Source organism: Hoplias malabaricus, unplaced genomic scaffold (genome assembly GCF_029633855.1).
Source record: "Hoplias malabaricus isolate fHopMal1 unplaced genomic scaffold, fHopMal1.hap1 scaffold_172, whole genome shotgun sequence".
In the NCBI taxonomy this organism is placed as follows: Eukaryota; Metazoa; Chordata; class Actinopteri; order Characiformes; family Erythrinidae; genus Hoplias; species Hoplias malabaricus.
The window spans coordinates 66,758-88,886 of NW_027100971.1; the positions used below are offsets into that span (position 1 = coordinate 66,758).

Consider the following 22,129-nt stretch of genomic DNA (forward strand, 5'->3'; position numbering starts at 1 on the left):
CAATCCATCATGTACTACACAGTGTACGTGATCCTCATTGTGATATGCTGACATCACATGCAATTATGACTATTCAGATTGTTTTTATGTGTGGATGGGTGTGCAGTGGCAACTCAGGCAAGATGCCATCTGGAATGGCTGCCCATGTCACCCTTAACCTAATGCTCCACTGCTAGAAGTAGGAAAATATCAGTGTTCTGTGGTCAGCAAAACTTCTCAGAACCTTCTGAGCCTCTCACTGAAAGGTGGACCACTCTGTTGATCTTTTTTCTGAAACATTTAGATCTGAAACTAACAGCCAAATCCTCACAGTCAGTGGTGTGATTTGATCAATGATTAAAGGCACTTTTGACTGGATGAGTGAAAATGAAACTGCAGGAGGTTAACCAGCTGAAAACAATGATCCCCGCAGCACCACAACCCTGCAAGTTTCAGAGGTTATCCACACTGACAGCTTCAACACCACTGCTGCTTCTCACACGCTTCTGGCCCTCTGCTCTTAACCCTGATCATCACAAGAGAAACTCCTGAGATATGAACAAACACTGCTTCCAATTGAAGCTAGATAGAAGCTGACCAGAGAGACTCTTGGTTGAGGACTCTGAGTAAATTGACACCTGGTGAAATAGTGATGACACTTATGTGTGCGATAATACAAGCAACACACACAGACACTTGCTGTGTTACTGCTATACTAAGAATGGGCATCCAGCCCATGTTTTGTTTCCATGGATGGTGGACTCTAGTACTGGGGTTGGACAGTGTGTAACTTTTCTTTTAGGTGGTTCTTCAATAAAGGTCTCAAAAGCATGAAAACCCAGGCTGAGGGTCTTATTCGCACAAAAGGACAACACTGATACACTCCCACAGTCACCCCTTACCTCCATTCTGTTAATTAATAATAAACCAAATTATTCACCTTGTTCTTGTCCTCCAGTTTATTAAGTATTAAAAAATAAGTTAGTGTCCTCTCCTCTGGGGCTTGCCGAAGCCCACTACACACTGATTGTAGGAAATGATACAGCATGAGTCACATTAGGGGAAGTGGTGAAATAGTGGAGCAAATATACACTGATCTGAAACTATATACACAGCATTATCACCATAGTAACCAGCATGTGACTGCCTTCTCTGTGGTCTGCTGCTCCTCACACTTTTTTAGATCATTTACACCCATTCTTGTAATTGTCAGGACTCTGCTGCTGTGACACTGATGTGGTGCTAGTGTGTGTTGGGTTAGTGTACTCCTACTGGCGTAACACACACTAACACACTACAACCACATCTGTGTCCACTGCAGCGCTGAGAATGATCCACTGCCCACATCATACCTGCTCTGTGAGGCTCCTGAGCACTGAGGGATGGGGTGAAAGGGGGTTTTCAAAGTATGCACTGGGACAGATGAACTACAAAGGACTACAAAAATGCTCCTGAGAGTGTTTTATCGACCACTGCCCAAAAACAATAGTGCCCACAATGTGCATGTGTTAACGAAATATTAGACACTGGAGTCAGTGTAGGTTTCTAGAAAGAGAGAATGAGACAGGAGACTGGACACCTGTAGTAGGGTGTGGTCAGAGTAGTTCTGACATTTCACCTCCATTAGTCTGAGCTGCTCATATGTGTGAGTTAATGCACGTGTTAATGATGTGTTCATTGATGTGGAAGAGAGATAAAGAGAGAGAAAAAGAAAAAAAAATGAATGTGTGAGAGAGAGCAAAGTGTGAGAGGAAATGGTGGTGGTTGAAACCTCATCATAGTTTCAGCACTGACGAGGGCAGAAAGCAGAAGCAACAAAGTACAGAACAAGAAACGGAAAGATTCGGACACTGAGTCCAGCATGTGGCCACTCGTACTCCTTCTGTTTGGGTTCTTAACGGGTGAGTTTCATACTGCACTTCATTTATCAATTATATTTCTATATATATTTCAATGTCATTTACTACTACAACTACTACTACATATTTACCGCCGCTACTTTTACTACTACTACTGCTACTGCTACAGCTAACTCTACCACTTCTAATTTCCTGTTCTAATACTACTAAAATGTATATTACTAATAATTGTGTGTGTGTGTGGCGTAGATATTCATCAAATTTTGGAGACCAAAATAAGTTTACACAGAACAATCACCGGATTAGGAGCACCTTCCTTGTTTCTACACTTATTTTCCATTCTCCCAGGTCCACTGTCCACACAGGAGAACTTTGCATTTCTACAATTAAAGACTGTAGCCCATCTGTTGCTCTGCATACTTTCTTATCCCCCTTTCATTCTATTCTTCAAAGCTCAGGACCCCACAGAGCAGGTGCGATGAGGTGGTGGATCATTCTCAGCGCTGCAGTGACACTGATGGGGTGGTGGTGTGTTAGTGTGTGTTGTGCTAGTGTGAGTGGATCGGACACAGCAGTGCTGCTGGATTTTTAAACCCTGTGTCCACTCACTGTCCATTATGTTCGTTATTGCAGAACAGTGCTCCTGTATGGTCAGTGGAGCTGAGAGAATGGACAATGAGGGTACAAATAAGGAAGGTTGTCCCGGGAATTGAACAGGAGACCCTTCAGCCTCAAGTTTGCTTCTCTAACCTCAAGCCAATGGCTGCCTCTTGGAGTGCACTGTTATTCAGACAGACTAGACAGACTGTGTGATGTTCTCAGATGTGTTCAGTAAACAATGGGATCAGAGCTGGTCAAGTTTCATCCCTAGTGTTTTGGAGCATGCATTGTTAATTTCAAGTTTCATAAATACGTTAAGCTGCAATAACCCTCTTCTGAAGCTATCTACACAGTGCATTAACTGTTGCCATGGCAACCACTGTGTGACTTCACTTTAAAGTAGGGTTTTTATTAAGAGTAAACTGTAATGTCTAATACAAAACTGTACATAGCTGTGAGAGTGTCAGTAAGTGGTTGGTATATGTTTGTGTGTGTGTTTGTGTGTTGTACTCAGTGTTTGGCTCATGTTTATTGTTGTGGATTGTGTTTTACAGCTGGAGTCAATGCTGTTGAAACTGTAACTGGACTCAGAGGACACTCAGTTCAGATTCACTGCCCCTATGAGTCTGGATATGAAAACTACACAAAGTATCTCTGCAGAGGGAAATGTTCTGTCTGGAGTACTAAAGACATCCCTGTTGACTCTAAATCTGCTAAAGATCAGAGATTCTCTCTGAAAGACGACACAGTGAACAGAGTCTTCATCATCACCATCACTGACCTGAGAACAGAGGATGCAGGAACGTACTGGTGTGTGATAGAGAGAGCTTTACATGATGACTACACTGAGATTATGTTACTGGTGAAACTGGGTGAGTGATTTACAGCTTTAGGAATACTGTCATATTCTGGCCCCAATCTAATGACTAGTTTTGTTTATTTTATGAGTAATATATTTCTTTATTATGTTAACCTCAGCACAAACACAAACTGTGCACTAAAATGTGACACAATTCTGTTCCCTACACTCTTAGATAAAATGGAACTGTACAGATACAGCAGTGATGTTAAAGTCCAGTTGTGTTCCCTACAGGTACATTATATTCTCTTCTCCAGAATGAGAGGGAGATATCTGTAATCCTTCATTATACCACTGTGGAGAATAAAAGAGCAGAATAAAAGTCCTGGAGATGAAACGGGGCTAATGAAATTAACAAAAAAATCATCTGTTCACACAGAGGAATCTGGAGCCCAAATACAGGAGACAGTGAATGTATAGGCTTTGTAAATAGAACAGAATTCAGTGCAGTGAAAATGTCTGAGACTGATCTGATTTTACTGTTCTCATTGTTCAGATAACTTCAATAATACTACGGTCCCTGCAAGTTATCCTTCATCAGCTCACACACTGTCTACAGCTCTCTTTACTGCTCCATCTACAGGTATGTACTCTGTTTAATGACCATGCATCATTCATTCATTATCTGTAACCATTTATCCAGTTCAGGGTCATGGTGTGTCCTGAGCGTGGAGGGGGCTCCAGTCCTTCACAGGGCAAGACACACACACACATTCACATACACCTACAAACACTATTTGAGTCGCCAATCAACCTAACAACGTGTGTTTTTGGACTGTGGGAGGAAACCGAAGCACCTGGAGGAAACCCACACGGACAATACACCAAACTCCTAACAGACAGTCACTCGGAGCGGGACTTGAACCCACAACCTCCAGGTCCCTGGAGCTGTGTGACTGCGACACTGCCTGCTACACCACTGTGCCGCCCACCATCCATCAGAAAGACCATAAATACCACTCGCTTTCCATTGTTAACCATTCAGCTGTAACATATTCAGCCCCAGTTTCACAGTTTCAGGAATACACTGGAAGACAAGGGGATGTGTGACTGCAGAGTGGGATCTGTGTTATTCTGAAAGACAGCTCTGTGAATTATTTCTCTCTCTCTCTCTCTCTCTCTCTCTCTCTCTCTCTCTCTCTCTCTCTATCCCAAAGGACAGCAACGGACTTCTATCCCAAATGTCCCACACTCAACCTCATCCAGTACCACCCACAATGCCAAAACTGAACCATCAGGTCGGTGCTTTGCTTTTTCACACCTCACAGTGTATACTGTCGTAAATAAACATGTTAACATCCCTACTGAATTAAACATAAAGACTAGGCAGCTGTGGATTAAAGGAGTGGGCTTAGGACCAAAGGGCTGACCCAAAGGGGTGGGGAGAGTGGAGGAACAGAACTTTTCCCTCTCTCAAGATCTAAAGCTAATATGTGCTCCAATGTGGCTGTCTGATACTCTGACTGTGTGTGTGTGTGTGTGTGTGTTTGCTGTTATGGGTGAGTTAAATTTGTAGTCTTAGTTTCCTTATGGTCATTAAAAATGTTCTTCTACAAAATGTGTCACAGGGCACAAACTGAATTTTCTGCTGTTGATTTTTCTCTCTTCTGTATTGTTTAATCGTGGCACTTAAGTAGATAAGTAAAGTGTTAGGCATCTTGCTCAAGGATGCCTACTGGTTCAGTGAAGTGTTTTTACCCAAGCAGGGTATCAAACCTAGTCAATGCTATTCCAAACAGACTAGGTGTGATAAAATCTAAAAAGTACTGAAAGGTTCATGTAATAAAAAAAGGTCATAAAAGGTCCAGTGAGTGGAGGTTGGGGTTTCTAATAAAGTGGCCAGTGTGTATTGTGATGTGATGATTGTCTCTGAAAGTATCCTATGTAGCAAAAAACAAACAAAAAATTATGTTGCCATGGTCATGGTGGTTTTCACTACTTCCTCTATGTTTCTGCTAAGTGGTGCATTCTGTGTACAAGGGGGTGTGGTGTTTTTTAAGGTAGTATCAAATTGTTGTGTCCAATGAGTGGAGGTTGGTGTTTCCAGTAAAGTGGCCATTGAGTGTTTTTGGGGTATTATGTACTCTGCTGGGTGTCTCAAATATATACCTTGTGACTAAGACTAAGAAAAAGCATTGGCTGTCATCATGGTTGCCATGGTAATTATGGATTTAGCCATGTTGCTATGCTCTTTTGGTTTTGTGAATGTGAAATTTGGATAGTGCATTCCTATTTTAGGCTCCTGTGTCTACGGGTGATATGTTTTTAGAAATATTTAACCATTTTTAATCTGATGTCAGAACCACATTTCTGAAATCTCGGGACAGGGGATTTGTTTACCACTGTGCTTCCTCACCTCTTCTGTTAAAGACTCTGCAAATTTTGGGATCTGAGGAGACTATTTGCTGTAGTTTTGAAGGCATAATATTTTCCCATTCTTTTTTTTTTTTTTGAAATAGGGTTTCAGCTGCTCCACAGCTCAGGGTCTCCTCCATTTCAGAATTCGCAAGGTGGCTGACAGGTCTGAACTGCATTTGTGTCAGCTTAAAGTCCGGTATCATCCCTTGTGCAGCCAAGCTGCTGTGATATGTGCAAAAAGTGGTGTGGCATTTTCTTCCAGGAATAAGTGAGGCCTTCCCTGACAGTGACATCATTTGCAGGGAAGCACATTCCTTGAACACCTGTATATATAATTCAGCATTAATAGTGCCTTCACAGTTCTGCAAGTTATCCATGCCATGTGTACTAATGTACTCTCATACCATTGTGAATGCAGGGTACACCCATACCATCACAAATATATTTATTGTAGTGCTGTCTGAAGGCCTGAAGAGCACATCCATTCAATATTTGTTTGGGCCTTGTCCTGGCATATGAAAAAATCTCTGGATTCTCTAAAACATTTAATAATATTTGTACCGTAAATGATGGATTTACCAGGTTCCTTGCCATTTCCCATTGAGGAAAAGGTATTCTTAAATTGTTGCATTATTTGTCACAATGCTAGTTTTTTCTTAAAAGTTATAAGTCTTTTGTACTGTCTGTTTTAAACATACTGCTAGCAGCAAAATCAAACTATGTTTCAGCAAACATTTTCTCAGGTTCAACCTTTCATACATTTTCAATTAAATGTAGGATTTTCAGGATTTGCTCACCACTGCATTGTATGTGTTTACATTTTTCACATAGTCTCAATGATTTCTTGAAAATGATTATGTAATTTAAATTTTAGTGACCTCATGATGCTGGATCCCATATTCAAATTCTCATAAATGACTGCACCAGAAATGTGAATTTAATATCATTTAAAACAATGAATGAAAGGCATGATGAACCTTTACATGACATATGGTCTATAGATACCAATGATATATGGGCTAAGGGTAAGGATTTTTGTTATCAATCCATATATATATGTAATACACACCTTTCTTATTGTACAACCTCTGGAGTAATACATTCATTCATACTTGTAATGAAGTAATGTCTGTAGATTATTGCAGTTTGCCACAGACTCCTCTAAATCACATCTGAGCTCATCTCATCCCACTGGCTAATGTTGGTCTGCATTTTAAATACAGAGTTTTGGAAAGTGCTGCTCTGACCTGGGCCCAGTTTCTAAACCATGGCCACTGTAACATTTCTCTGTGTGAATGAATGTTTGACAGAACCGTGACTGTGATTAATGCATTAACGTGTGTCTAGACCCTGTGATGTACATCAGTGTTGGATTGGCCTTTGTGATGATAGTACTGCTGGTGGCCATGACAGCACTGTACAAACAAAAAAGAACTACAAAGAGGACCAAAGGTACCAGTTCCAGCAAACACACACACACACACACACACACACACACACACACACACACACAGGCATGTACATACAAACCCACAGCACTGAGGTGTCACTCTCCACATTGAGCTGCAGTCAAAATGAAAGCAATACCAAGACAAACTATGTAATGGTGTCATGGGTGAAGTCACCATGCTGAGGTATGAAGCAGTTTCCAGGAAAGGCCTAGTCCTTTATGAGCAAGAGTCGAGGGTCTTCAGTTTCTAAATTAAATCCCCAGTGACTGCGCCAGCAGTTCAAGTGCAGTGTGTGATTGCAGGAAATACACTGTCAGCATCAACTGATTCAGGGATTCTGGAAATATTAATCACTGCTCTCTGCATTTATAAGCATTACACTTCCTTTCCTAACTGTTATGGATTGGGATTTGTAGTTTCTAGCTCTAGTGGTTTGTAGTTCATTCAGCATCTTGACTGAAATATTACTCTTCTGAATTGTGTTCTTTCTCTAGACAAGTCGATCCCTCTGAGTGCAGTGCCGGCCGACCCTGAAATGGTAAGTGCTTTAAGTAAACACTTACTTTAGTGATGCACCGACACTGAACCCAAAACTCAGGACACATCAACACCAACAGCTGAAAAACCAACCAATAAAATCTGAAATAAAATATAAAACAAGAAATTAACTCTAATTATTAAATTATAGCAGGGTCACTTTGCAATTTGACTCTATGAATATTTACTCAGTTCAGAAACTGTGGCTAGAAGTGACATTGGATTGCTCCCATAGCACTTCACTTCCACTGGTGGCGCTGTTTCATTAAAACCACAAAACTTTTCTTTTATGAATCTGAAGTGTAACAAAAAAATCTTTTGTGCGAGAATATTCTTTGTAGAGCTTACAGTTAGGCTTTAGATTAAGGATAAGCTTAGGACTATGGTTTGGTTTAGAGTTAGGGTTAAGGTCCAGTTTATGTTTATAGTTATATAGTTAATTGCTTCAGGTCTAGATCTGATTTTGCAAATTGGGTAGGTGTCAGAAAATCACATCTGATAAAACACATTGTCTCTATTCTCTGAATCATCTTTAGTGTCAACTATGTAGGAAGAGATAGCAGACTCAGACATCACCCTCACCCCTGCCACGTGCTAAATGATCTGTTTTGTTTCCAGTCTCGTCCCTTGTCTTCGCTATAGCCCCGCCTTGTGATTAGTGTTCCCACCTGTGTCTCCTTTGTTATCCTGCCCCCTCGTTTTCTCTTCCAAGTGTTCCCATGTGTACAGTATATATATATCCCCTGGTTCCTAGTACTCCTTTGTGTTGTCTTGTGTGTAAATGTATGTTGTCAGTGTCTGAGTGGTTTACGTATGTTTGGGAGATGATTTACAGTAGAACTGATGGACGTGTTTCCTCAGGGTGACAGGATCTATCAGGAGATTGAGGAGAGGGAGCAGAAGCCTGGGGAAGATTCTACTAATTCTCCACTTTACTCCACTATTGAACCTCCTGATTTATTCATATACAACACTCCAACCCCGTCTCAGCAAGGTCCACAACAGTCCCTCAGCTCCACTGTTTACTCCACTGTAAACTCCACTAAACACTCAGCTGGAAACTCCACTATTTACTCTGCAGTGCGTGTCCCCAAGTGAACACAGTCATACACTGAAAAACAGCTCTGGGAGTGAATCTAATTGGTATATTTTATATTTATTGTTTTAAAGTGTTATTTTCAGCACATTTACTTGATTAGAGTATATTTATTTAAAAATATATTTTCCTATGAATTACATTTTTGCAGACTTTTTCCTTAGTAGTGCCCCCTACTGTTCACTAGTGTGTGTGTGTAAATGTGTATTTCACCTCATGCATTGGGTTAAATGTGGAGAACATATTCCTATGTGTCCAAGCACAGTGGCCAGTAGTGATTCTGATTCTAATTCTAATTTTTATAAAATATCACAATTCCAGCAAAAACATCAAGTACAGAGAAAATTTACACAAAAAAGTAAAAATATCTAGAAAATCCACCAATAATCTTATACTATTCCTGCAACACACTCAGGATGGGTGGATACCGCTTGTACATATAACTGTACTTTCAATTAAATTCACACATATTCTGCTGTTTATTATAAGGGTCAGGCCCAGACCTGTTCACAAAGTGAGAATGTAACAAGCTGTTGTGTTTGTTGTTGTTTGTTAGTGTTAATGCCCAGTATCATTTTTAATAAGTAAATGGTAACATGTATTTTTGATAATATATATATTTTCTCTCTTGTGAAGCATATTTTATTTACATTTTCAGAATCTTGATTAAAATATTTGTATTTTATTAATGCAGTATTAATGCAGCCATAAAATATTTTCTTATGCTGCAGTGTAAAGGTTTTATGGATGTTGTATTTAATATTTTAACGTTGTTTAACATGTTTTAATTCCATTTTTAGTAACATCCTCATAAAAATAAACTTTAAACTGTGTTAAATATAAATGTTTGTTTGGTGCTCATTCCTAAGAAAATATAAATTTAGGTGACTGTATAATGTATTAGTTTCTGTAAAAAAAAACACGATCCAAACACGTAACACCCAGCAGAACACACGGGCACATACACAGGATGAGTTGGTTTCAGTACCTAGCTTAGACAGGTTTTATTGTTTTACTCTGTTTCACCTACAGGAGGGGGGGCATGGTGTAGGACACCTGGAATGAGGAATGGCAACTTTTAATGTTACAGTTTTTACAGAGGTTCTTATATTGATCTGTAAATGGTTTGTAGCTGATATTGCGCAGAGCTGGAGGACTGAGTCTAGAAGAGGGGCATCTGGTGGAGAATGCTGGGGTGATGCTGGACAATGCAGAGGCAGTAGCTCGGAGGCTGGGAATGAGCTGATCACGGAGGATTAGAACCTGCTGAGGATGTGGGCTCCAGGAGAAAGGGAACCACTGAGAGAGGACCCCATTTCAGTGTTTGTGGGTCAGCCCCAATGTTACAGGTGTGGAAGTGCAGGGACCATTATTAGAGCTTTGGACACGAAAGACATGGCGTTTTTTTGTGAGTCAGTGTTAACTGGTGGAATGGGAAATGATGGCATTAAAAAAGTTCCACTTAAAACTCTCTCTCTCTCTCTCTCTCTCTCTCTCTCTCTCTCTCTGTGTGTGTGTGTCTCTCTCTCTCTCTCTCTCTCTCTCTCTCTCTCTCTGTGTGTGTGTGTCTCTCTCTCTCTCTCTCTCTCTCTCTCTCTCTCTCTGTGGGTGTTAAAAGGAAGTGGGTGTACACTCTGTGCTGATCTGCTGAACTATAAGCGCTCAAACAGAAGCTGAGAAAGAAAGGTGACTTTTTAAAATCCTAAATATTTTATATATACTTTTTTCAGTCCGGTCAAAGCTGAAATGACCATAAAGTTCCTCCTCATCTTCAGCCTCTACCTGATTTCAGGTAAGAAACACACTTCTAAATCATCAGCTCTATCAGCAGTGTCACATCCAGCCTTTCTTCCCATGGACATGGGGGCGTTGGATGTTGCACTGTGTGTTTGGCTCATGTTTATTGTTGTGGATTGTGTTTTACAGCTGGAGTCAATGCTGTTAGAACTGTAACTGGACTCAGAGGACACTCAGTTCAGATTCACTGTCCCTATGAGTCTGGATATGAATCCTACACAAAGTATCTCAGCAGAGGGGAATGTTCTACTTTACCCTGGAGTACTAAAGACATTCCTGTTGACTCTAAATCTGCTAAAGATCAGAGATTCTCTCTGAAAGACCACACAGTGAACAGAGTCTTCATCATCACCATCACTGACCTGAGAACAGAGGATGCAGGAAAGTACTGGTGTGCGATAAAGAGAGCAGTACAGGCAGCTGTGCATGATGACTACACTGAGATTCAGTTACTGGTGAAACTGGGTGAGTGATGAGTCTGATTTTACAGCTTTAGGAATACTGTCATATTTTGGCCCCAATCTAATGATAAGTTTTGTTGGATTTCTAAGGAATGTATTTCTTTATTATGTTCATCTCAGCACAGTAAACACACACTGTGCACTAAAATATGCAGGAAACTTTAAACACCACACTGTTCCCTGTAGAGAATCATTCAGAAATTCAACAGACCAAGGGTTGCCTGCATTTTACCACAAAACTGAATATGAAAATGTGTACATTATATATATATTTACATATGTCAGAAAGGTATGTAACTGAGATCCCGACTGGAGAACCAACAGTAAAGTGTCCAGTGAGTGGAGGTTGATGGTATAAAGTCTGTTGTGTGAGGTCTGTTCATAGTTTAAGAGTAAACACAGTAAACAGGATTACTTCAACCTAAAGAAGAAGGAATGTAATATATTACTTCAGGCTTTTCCCCACTACAGCCACTAGAGGGCAGTATCAGTCTAACTTCATCTGCAACATCCTTTAAATATTTCATTTAAAAAAATACACAACTGCCCTCTAAAAAATTACACATAAATTAAATTAAATTTAATTAAATGTTTATCTTCATCATTTGAACAAGCAGTGAACTCATCAGTTCCAGAGACTAGTGCAAAAACCTCAACAACTGCCACAACCTCCAGAGAATCTACTTCCAAGAAGACAGCACCAGGTACAGCACTCTGTTCTCACACTCCATTGTGTTCCTTTATGTCTGTGTGTATTGTGTGTAGTGTGTGTGCACACACAGATGCACTCATGTTGATCAGTCACCACCAGGGGGAGCTGTCTATGAAAATGCCCCATTTAGAGAGAAGCTCCAATGCTCCTGTGTCTGATGTGTCTTCTGTTGTGATCCAGCTGTGTTCCACAATTCAGGATTTCTCAGTTTAGTCAGATAACCTAAGCCCCAAATCAAGTCTTATCTTATAGGAGCAGAACTGAGGGAGATTCCTACTGGACAGTCCTCAACTTTGGGCTTAACTTTCATGTACATGATTTTAATCCCATGCACTTTTTATAAAAAGGTTTCTTCACCATTTACTGCCCTCTGGTCGGTTTACACAATGGAAAAAGATGTTTATACACAGCCCTGAACCCAGTATCTCTGACAGAACACCAAAATACTACTCATGCTCAGGTATAGGACGGTGGAGGGGGGGAAACAGGTGCTGTATCTGGGTAAAACTGATTTATTTTTGCTGTTTCAGATGCATTTCTTAAAGGGAATGTCTACAACTGTGGGGAAACGCTGTTCTCTGGTTTATGTTCAGAAGGGCCACATCATTTAAGGTGGAACTCTATGTTTGAGAAGGAGAAAAGACTGCTGTTTGTACGTAGCTGAAGTTTAACTGTCTGTAATCAGTGTCAGGAGGGATACTTTTATAATGTGTTCCATTACAGAATACAAAATACATGGCGTAAAATGTATTTTATATCATATTCTGTTACATTACTCAGTGAGAGAAATGTATTCTGAATACTCTGGAATACTGCTACATTTTCTTATGTTTTTAAACAATGTGAATATGGCAGTCACACCAGGAATCAAGAAGAATATTCTGTTGTGTTCTACTGTAACAACTAGCTGAATGTATGAGCTCTCCTGAATGCTTAAAGCATTTGCTGTAAAGGTGTAAAGACTATACAAGTATGTAAACAGACCTTCAGTTACAAGTCTCTTAAGAAAGAAAGAAAAAGACCCAATATTCCCATGATAAATTCCACAGCTATTAAGAGCTTTATTTATATACTCCAGTACCAATATTGTTTTAATGGAGGAATAGGCTTTGGAACAGCTTTTCTGTTGTTTGGCTTTATGTGATATTGAAGAGAAAGAGCCTGAAGCAAGAGGCTGTCAGGTCTCACTAGAAGCGCCGTGCCTGGTTCCGTTAGATACTTTGCACTGAATGGAGTTCTTTGTCTTTCTGGTAACTTAGAATACAAGTAGATATATTTCTTATTCTAAATACGTAAGGTCATTACATGTTTTCTGTTACTCCCCTGTTTTACTGTATAATATTGTACCAGATCATCATTAACCCCTAATGAAGAATACAGTAACACCTTGTTCATTAAAAAGGAGTTAACACCTGATAACTCCCCAAAAAAACAAACAAACAAAAAAACATAGTGACAGCAAATTCACTATCTAACAAAAATGGCTTGTAGATTTGCAATAATTTATTAAAGAATAAGGAGGTGGGACATTGCATGTATGATGAATGATCTCCTGCACAGTGAGAACAATCAGGGACGAGGGACTGGAGAGTGGGTCTGTGAAAGACAGCTCTGAGTATTATTTCACTCTCTCTCTCTGTTTCTTTCTGCTTCTGTCCCAAATGTTCTAAGCTCAACCTCTTCCAGGACCACCCCCAAAACCACACCATGGTCCACACCAAATATTCACCACCAGGTCAGTGCTTTGCTTTTTCACACATCCTTAATATCATCTGTTTCACCCCTCACAGTGAATACTGTTGTAAATGAACATGTGAACATCCCTACTGAATTAAACATAAAGACTAGGCAGCTGTGGTTTAGAGAAGTGGGCTTGGGACTAAAGGGCTGACCCTGAACTGTCAGAGGAAGAGGGTGGGGAGAGTAAAGAAACAGAACTTTCTCCTCTCTCAACATCCACAGCTAAAATGTGCTTGAGGAAGACAACTAACCTTCCACTGGACTCCAGGCTCCAATGTGACTGTCTGGTACTCTGGCTGTGTTTATGCTCACACAACTGTGTGTGTGTTTGTGTGTGTGTGTGTGTGTGTGTGTCTATTTGTGTTTGCTGCTATGAGTGAGTTAATGTGGAGTCTCAGTTTCCTCAAGTGCATTAATAATGTGTCACTACTTCTGCTATAAAATGTGTCCAAGACTCTTATGTGTTGTTTTGTGCTTTCGATTTTTTTTCATCTTTTATGTGTTGTTTAATCATGGCACTAAAGTTAATGCTGTGTGTTAGGCGTATTACCCAAGGACTCCTACTGTTTCAGTGAAGTGTGTTTACCCCCGTGTAGTTGAGGTATTATGTCCTCTCTTAAGTGTGTGAAATATAAACCATGTGACCAAGACTAAAGTAAAAGTAGGGGATGTCATCGTGGTTGCCATGGTAACTGTGGATTTCGCCACAGTCGCTATGCTCTTTTGGTTTTGTGAGTGTGAAGCTTAGACAGTGCCTTCCTATTTTCTCACGGTTGTGTTGGAAAATCATGACAGAAAATAAGACAGCTCTTGAGTCTCTGAGTCGGCATCAAGTGAGACAGCATTTATTAATTAACGTGAGAGAGGGACGTGCGCACAACGCTGTTTTTCACCTCTCTGCTGACCAATTTTGATCTGCGTATTTTTATACCTGGAAAACCCTTTGAAGTTCACCATCTGTTCGCTCTTTAACATTTCAGTCATCTTTCACTGTATCCTGTTCCCAAAACTCGGAGTTTCCCACCATTTGTTTTCCACTCTCTCCTGTATTTCTAACACCTTTCCAGACGTGGCCTGTGCCTCCCCCTCTATCTCCTTGGTCTGGAGACAAAGGGAGTTGATTGAATGGAAAGTGTCGATATGTTATTTGAAACACACACAAACATAAGTCTGCTGTCTCACACAGAGAATTAGGAATAAAAAAATTTCAGTTTAAACAAGCATGCGTGGTCATTGCTGATTAAAATATCTCTATTGATTATGAATCATTTCTATAAACAAATTTCCATCACATTTCCCTCCTTTGATTCTTAATCAATCATTTTTACAGATTATCTTCATCAAACAAATGTTCCAGCCCCAGGTCTTTATCTACTTCATCAGGTTTAGAGTTCTTTGTGATCTGCAGGAGCTGGTATCTCGCTTGAACGCGATGACACAAAGTTTCGTTCACGTTCTCGTCCTTTTGGGGTTGACCATTATTATCACTCTTCAAGTTGTTGTTTCTTCGGGTGAGGTTGGAGCCTTCTTGCAGTGAGTATGATGTACACACGTCCCTCGTCCTTTTAATTTCACGGCTGTGTGGGTCACTAGGAGCACCTGGTGTGGTCCAGTCCACTTGGGTTGGTTCCACCTTCGTCTGCGGAGGTCTCGTATCAACACCCAGTCACCTGGCTTGTGGTCGTGGAAGGGCTGGTCGGCTGGTTGCGGCAGCACTGCTTTCACCTGCTTAGATATGGGCAGAAACGTCTCGAGACGCAATACGTTGTGAGAGAGTGGGTCAAGCAACTGATTATCAAGTGGACGTGGACCTAACCCGGTGTTGGGAGGCCTGCCAAACACTATCTCAAAGGCACTAAGACCAGATCTTTTCTGTGGTCTGGTTCTGCTTTGCCAGAGGACCAGAGGGAGGCACTTAACCCAATTAAGGCCTTTTTGTTGTGTCATTTTGCAAGACCATTTTTAATGGTTCCATTAACCCTTTCTACTGACCCAGCATTGGCGGGGTGGTGGCATGTCTATTTCTAGGTACTTAGTTAGACTAATTAGGCCTGTATGTACAAATGGAGTGCCATTATCACTCGAGACGCATTGTGGCAGGTCCCATTTGGGGATTATTTCTCTGAGGAATGTTTTGGCTACTGCCTCGCCATCTTGAATACCTATAGGAAAAGCTTCAAACCATTTACTGAACATGCATACACAGACCAGGAGAAACTGCTTCTCTTTTGCTGGTGTTAGCTCCACAAAATAAATATGCCAATGGAATGGCTCTGTCGCTGGGGGGTGACCTACAGGTTGTTTCGACAGTGGTTGTTTGTGCATGTGTGTGTTTTGTGCACACCTGAGGCATGCTGAACAAAAATTTTGGGTGAGTGTAGAGAGTCCGGGTGCATACCAATGTCTGGCTATCATATTTATCATCCTTCCCTTGCTCATGTGACTTTTCCCATGAGCAATAGCAATTAACCCTTTCATGTATGTTTTTGGGAGACATGGTCTGTTTGTTGCAGTGTGTATCCATACATTGTTTTGCTTAATGCACCCTGATTTGGACCACTGAGCTCGCTCTGCTCCAGTGGCAGTGGATTGAATATCCTGCAGAGTGGGTTTCTCTTGATCTGTTACAGGAAGTTGTGTGGTGGCGACCGGAGCTGTGAAAGTTGTGTGTTTAGCTACATGAGTTTATAATTATCCCATGCCAGGTCAGGTTTCATGGGGTTTCACACACATTCGTATCTAATAAATGTGATATAAATTTATTAATCAAAATGTGATATTGATTTCTCAGTTATCACATGTTCTAAAACATGTTAAATCAGATCTTATATTAAGCAAATTGGTTGGCTGAAATCAATAATGACTCAATTCATATCAATAACCGGTAACCATTAATCACACTGAGGATAAAATGAATCTCATTGTTAATAATAATTTTAAATTTCAAATATTTAGAATAAAAGTCAATCAAACCATCACCAAACTCAACAAATTTGAGGATAATTAATGAATCAATTTCAACAAGTTGAAATTTGAAACAAAGTATCATAAACTTAAATGAAACAAATGTAAGGTTCAAGTGAATCAAATTGTCACCTCAATGAATCAACTCAGTGATTCAATCTGAATCAAACCAATGACTCAAATGTAAGGTTCAAGTGAATCAAATTGTCACCTCAATGAATCAACTCAGTGATTCAATCTGAATCAAACCAATGACTCAAATGTAAGGTTCAAGTGAATCAAATTGTCACCTCAATGAATCAACTCAGTGATTCAATCTGAATCAAACCAATGACTCAAATGTAAGGTTCAAGTGAATCAAATTGTCACCTCAATGAATCAACTAAGTAATTCAATCTGATTCAAATCAGCGACTCAACCGAATCACCTTATCAAATGAATCCCCCTTTTTTGTCGTGCAGTGGCCTCTACGCGGCAAAATAGGGGATTTTTATTTATTTATTTTTTTTATTATTATTTTTATTTATATAGACATGTTTGCATACAGTCTATATAAATAAATCTATACGTCATGCTAAATGCATATATATATATATATATTTATACCAGAGCTCTGGGGGATTCCATTCAGTCTTAGGTAATCCCTTGAAATCACATATTTCAGATCAGCACATAGATCTACACATAGAATAGAAGCATTTTCATATTTTTCCCTAATAAATACTTCGCATGGTCTATCAATAAAATCCCCATTATTTATTTTTTTTTTATCATTAGTTTCTATAACATTATCTGATCTGCAGATTTATAGTAATTATGTAGTCAGGCAGTTAACTTAAGTTTTGAGAAGAAGAGAGTACTTCCCTTTTCACTGTGTCAGTGCGTCCCATCTCAGCGCGTCCTGCCTCTCCGCCGCCCATCACTTCTCGCAGTGTGCTGTTTCTGGCTTTTCTTCCTCCTGAGCATATTGCTCCAGGCAGTCTCTGACAAAATGTACCTGTTTGCCACATCTGTCACCCATATATCTCTCTGAAACACGTTTGGCTGGAAAGCTGGTCCATTGCCTGCAAATCCTCTTCCAAATTGCTCTGCGTTGCCCTCGACCCCTCCTTTGTCCTCTTCCTTTGTCTCCTTCACGTGAAACGTTGGTGGGTGGGGGGGGGGGGGTCGCAACTTGCTTATACCATCGTACTAACAGGGGTTCTTCTGGGCCAGCCACTTCTACCATGGGGAAAGAGCCGCTCTGGGTTCTGGAGCAAGGCTATCACCTGTCCTTGGTTGGTCGGGTTTCCGGAGGGCGGGGAGGGAATTGGTCTCCCCCTTCAGTTCTGCCTGACGTTTTGGTTCGGGTTCGGGCGGAGACGGGTGGAGAGTGAAAGCCGATTCTCTCCTGCTCTCTGTCCAACACTTAGATTTCCCGCTGCAGATTGACATAGGGGCCGGGTGCTGGATGTCGGTCCACTGTGGCCTGGTGCTCCGGTGAGTGGAGGTGGTTGCATTGCCACTTGCTCAGGTGCTGCTGTGGCTTGGTTGTTCTCTGGTGCGGTTCTTTTCCGCGGGGCGGCATCGAGGTCAGGATTGGCTGGAAAAGGGACACACTGAGACACTGGTTTAGTTTTGCCCCTTCACTTTTTTTTTTTTTTTTCAAATATTTGATCACCGCTTGTGGGCTCCCCACAGGTACTTTTTTATTTTCCTTTACACAGGGTTTAATCACCACTTGTAATTGAAGGGAAAGTGTCGATATGTTATTTGAAACACACACAAACATAAGTGTGCTGTCTCACACAGAGAATTAGGAATAAAACAATTTCAGTTTACACAAGCATGCGTGGTCATTGCTGATTAAATATCTCTATTGATTATAAATAATTTCTATAAACAAATTTCCATCACACGGTACAACTTTATAATAAGACTACACTTAGAAATATTTATAAAAGAATTTAAATATCTTTATTAATAGTTCATAATTATGTTGTTAATACATTTGTAACACTTTATACATTCATCTCCACTGTTAAACCTCAGATCTTGCCAAATACTGACCTCACTTTGTCTTCTCCATTAGTCAACGTTATTTAGTAATCACCTCAGGGTGTCTGACAAGAACAGGAAGATGTCACTTTCCAAACTGTTGGTTTATTAACACACTCTTATGCCACTCAATTTCAGCTTGAAATCTTTGCAATTAAATCTAAACCTGTGGTTTCTATGAACAGAAATAAACAGACTATACACAAGTATCAATCAGTGCAATAAACAAATATGTGGAAATGTGCACATCACAGAATAATGTAATCCTGAATTAGAATCTAATGCAAGGCGTGTAACAATCTGACAATAACAACAAATAGAGTTTTAACCACTCTCTACAAAAGCTTAACTGCTGCAGATAAAGATTATCTGTATTAGTAAATTACTGACGTTAGAAATACAGAAGTAACTATTACAATTACTAGAGTGCTAAATAGGATACTGTCCATTTAAGAATACACGCGTCGCTATGTCGCATTAATCACACAGAGGCTACCTCTCTAACAGCGCACAAAGCACCGTCCTGCCACGACAGATGCACCGAGTGACTAACAGACACTAGCTTGATTCTCTTTCTCTTTCCACTAACTAAAGCAGTGATCATCAATGCTAAACTGAGTAAACAACATTAACGTATCACTTACAGTCTCATGGACGCACGGTAGAAATAATGATAAAGAAATTGTCCGTGATAAATCTTAAATAAATAAATTACTCCACTGTGCTGTCCTCAACTCCGTGCAGCAGCAGGTCCAGGTGGCGCCTTCATGAGGAAACCGACAGCGTTCTGATTGGTTTTCTAGCTGAGCACTGTCCGACCACCAGCTCAGCACCTGAACAGAGCACATTATCCACGACCCACACAACAAAAGCTACACAGCTGGGCACTGCAAGTTAGGGTGACCGCATTTTGAACAGGTGACAATGGGCAGCCCTGATGGAGATCACTGCCAGCCATGTGAACCAGACTCCTGCTCTGTTTATATAGGGACTGGATTGTGTTCTTTCTCTTTTGCTTTTTCACACATTCCTAATATCTTCTGTTTCACAGTTCACAGTGTGTAACACTCATTTATAAAAGCATTCAAATACAAATCCACAACACTGATGTGTCATTCTCCACAGTCAAAATAAAAAGACTAACTATGTAATGGTGTCATGGGTGAAGTCACCATGCTGAGGTATGAAACAGTTTCCAGGATAGGCCTAGTCCTTTATGAGCAAGAGTCGAGGGTCTTCAGTTTCTAAATTAAATCCCCAGTGACTGAGCCAGCAGTTCAAGTGCAGTGTGTGATTGAAGGAAATACACTGTCAGCATCAACTGATTCAGGGATTCTGGAAATATTAATCACTACTCTCTGCATTTATCAGCATCACACTTCCTTTCCTAACTGTTGTGGATTGGGATTTGTAGTTTCTAGCTCTAGTGGTCTGTAGTTCATTCAGCATCTTGACTGAAATATTACTCTTCTGGATTGTGTTCTTTCTCTAGACAAGTCGATCCCTCTGAGTGCAGTGCCGGCCGACCCTGAAATGGTAAGTGCTTTAAGTTAACACTTACGTTAGTGATGCACCAACACTGAACCCAAAACTCAGGACACATCAACACCAACAGCTGAAAAACCAACCAATAAAATCTGAAATAAAATATAAAACAAGAAATGACTCTATTTATTAAATTATAGCAGGGTCACTTTGCAATTTGACTCAATGAATATTTACTCAGTTCAGAAACTGTGGCTAGAAGTGACATTGGATTGCTCCCATAGCACTTCACTTCCACTGGTGGCGCTGTTTCACTAAAACCACAAAACCCCTCTGTTATGAATATGAAGCATCACATAAACACTTGTGTGAGAATATTTCTTTTCTTCTGGAGCTTACAGTTAGGTTCAGGATGGTCTGGGTATGTTTTGTGTTATTTGTACAGGGATTAGATCTGATTTTGTAAACAGGGTTAGTGTCAGAAATTCACATCAGATAAAACATATTGTGTGAATTCTGTGAATGGTCTTTAGTGTCAACTATTTAGGAAGTGAGAGCAGGCCGAGACATCACCCTCTTATTACTGGTGTAGTGTGAATTTACTATACACTTATTCCACATCTGCTGCTTACAACATGTTTCAAAATACATTCACTGAGCTCACAGTGTAAAAGGCCAGCTGGAGTGTTCCAAATGAGAAAATAAAAACAGACAAAGTTGTGATACACAATTGTGTTGGGGGATGATTTACAGTAGAACTGATGGGTGTGTTTCCTCAGGATGACAGGATCTATCAGGAGCTTGAGGAGAGGGAGCAGAAGCCTGGGGCTGGGTCCATGGCGAATAAGATCTACTCTACAACAGATTCTACTAATACTCCACTTTACTCCACTATTGAACCTCCTGATTTATTCATATACAGCACTCCAACCCCATCACAGCAAGGTCCACAACAGCCCCTCAGCTCCACTGTTTACTCTGCAGTGTCCCCAAGTGAACACAGTCACACACTGTGAAAACAGCTCTGTGAAAATGGAGTGAATCTAATTGGTATATTTAATATTAATTGTTGAAAAGTGTTATTTTCAGCACATGATTGACTTGATTTGAGTATTTTTATTAAAAAAAGAGTATTTTGAATTATTTTTTGGCAGATTATTTTGGTTGTTTCAATAAAATATCATAATTCCAGAAAAATAATTTATCAGCACAGAGAAAATGTACACAATATAAGAACAATATCTGGAAATTCCATGAATAATCTTCTAATGTGAGTAATCCAATATCTCAGGTTTGTTTTATTAAAGCTTGTGTATATAACTCTACTATAAAATGTAATTGCACATATTCTGCTGTTAATTATAAGGGTCTGGCCTTGACCTTTTCATGAAATTAAAATCTGTTAATGTTAGTGTTGTTTTATCTCTTAGTATTTACACAGGCCTGGCACAACTGAGCATAAAGAGTCAAGTACTAAAATGTAGTTGAATCAATATTATATTCTCTGATCTCGTACATATTTTACTTCCATTTTCATAACAGAACCCTGAATATAATCTAAGTTGGTGTTTGTATGATGTATTGTGTGTTTTATTTTATTTTTCAGTATTAATGCAGGCTTAGAATATATTCTTATGCCGCAGTGTAAAGGTTTAAGAATGTTGTATTACGTTTTTTAACTATTTTTTTCATTTTATAGTAACATCTTTATAAAAAAAATCTAAATTATACAACGTTAAATATAACACCTGTAACGTTGTGTGTTCTTTCTTAATGATATTCAAATTGAGGTCACTGTAAAATGTATTTGTTACTTTAAAAAATGCTGATTAAATGTATAATACAATGCAACATTAAATATTCTAATATTTTTGGTGTGTTTTACAAATTTATGTTTAATTTATACCAGAAAAACTGCATAGAAAACACATGCTTTTGATTGATTGAGTTCATGGATATAGTCGAGTATTGCAGTCAGAATTACTCAGTAATTGGAGATTGTGTTAATGGTGTGCTATTATTTTCAATGTTTAAACTGAGGTAATAACACAATCTAGTGGATGGCTCCTGACAAACAGCCCCAGACCATGGTCCCTCCTCCAACAAACTTTAGAGCCAGTGTGTAGTGTTCTCCCAGGCTCCATCAAACACAGACTCATCCATCATCAGTCCAGAGAAGACATTTCCACAGCTT

At 39.8% G+C, this 22,129-nt stretch overlaps 2 protein-coding genes across 2 annotated transcripts; both read left to right on the top strand.

Annotated features, from left to right (window-relative positions):
* Window positions 1-1,799: 1,799 nt before the first annotated feature.
* LOC136682482 (CMRF35-like molecule 3) lies at window positions 1,800-9,473 on the top strand. Its single transcript, XM_066658914.1, has 7 exons — window positions 1,800-1,880; window positions 2,993-3,310; window positions 3,794-3,880; window positions 4,455-4,535; window positions 7,003-7,107; window positions 7,601-7,644; window positions 8,505-9,473. Exons 1-7 carry the CDS (start codon window positions 1,841-1,843, stop codon window positions 8,739-8,741), a joined length of 912 nt encoding a protein of 303 aa, XP_066515011.1. The 5' UTR covers window positions 1,800-1,840; the 3' UTR covers window positions 8,742-9,473.
* Window positions 9,474-10,395: 922 nt separating this feature from the next.
* LOC136682477 (CMRF35-like molecule 5) lies at window positions 10,396-21,081 on the top strand. The gene is made up of 6 exons (XM_066658910.1): window positions 10,396-10,531; window positions 10,666-11,001; window positions 11,615-11,701; window positions 13,381-13,444; window positions 19,943-19,986; window positions 20,715-21,081. Exons 1-5 carry the CDS (start codon window positions 10,486-10,488, stop codon window positions 19,980-19,982), a joined length of 573 nt encoding a protein of 190 aa, XP_066515007.1. The 5' UTR covers window positions 10,396-10,485; the 3' UTR covers window positions 19,983-19,986; window positions 20,715-21,081.
* The last annotated feature ends 1,048 nt before the right edge of the window (window positions 21,082-22,129 follow it).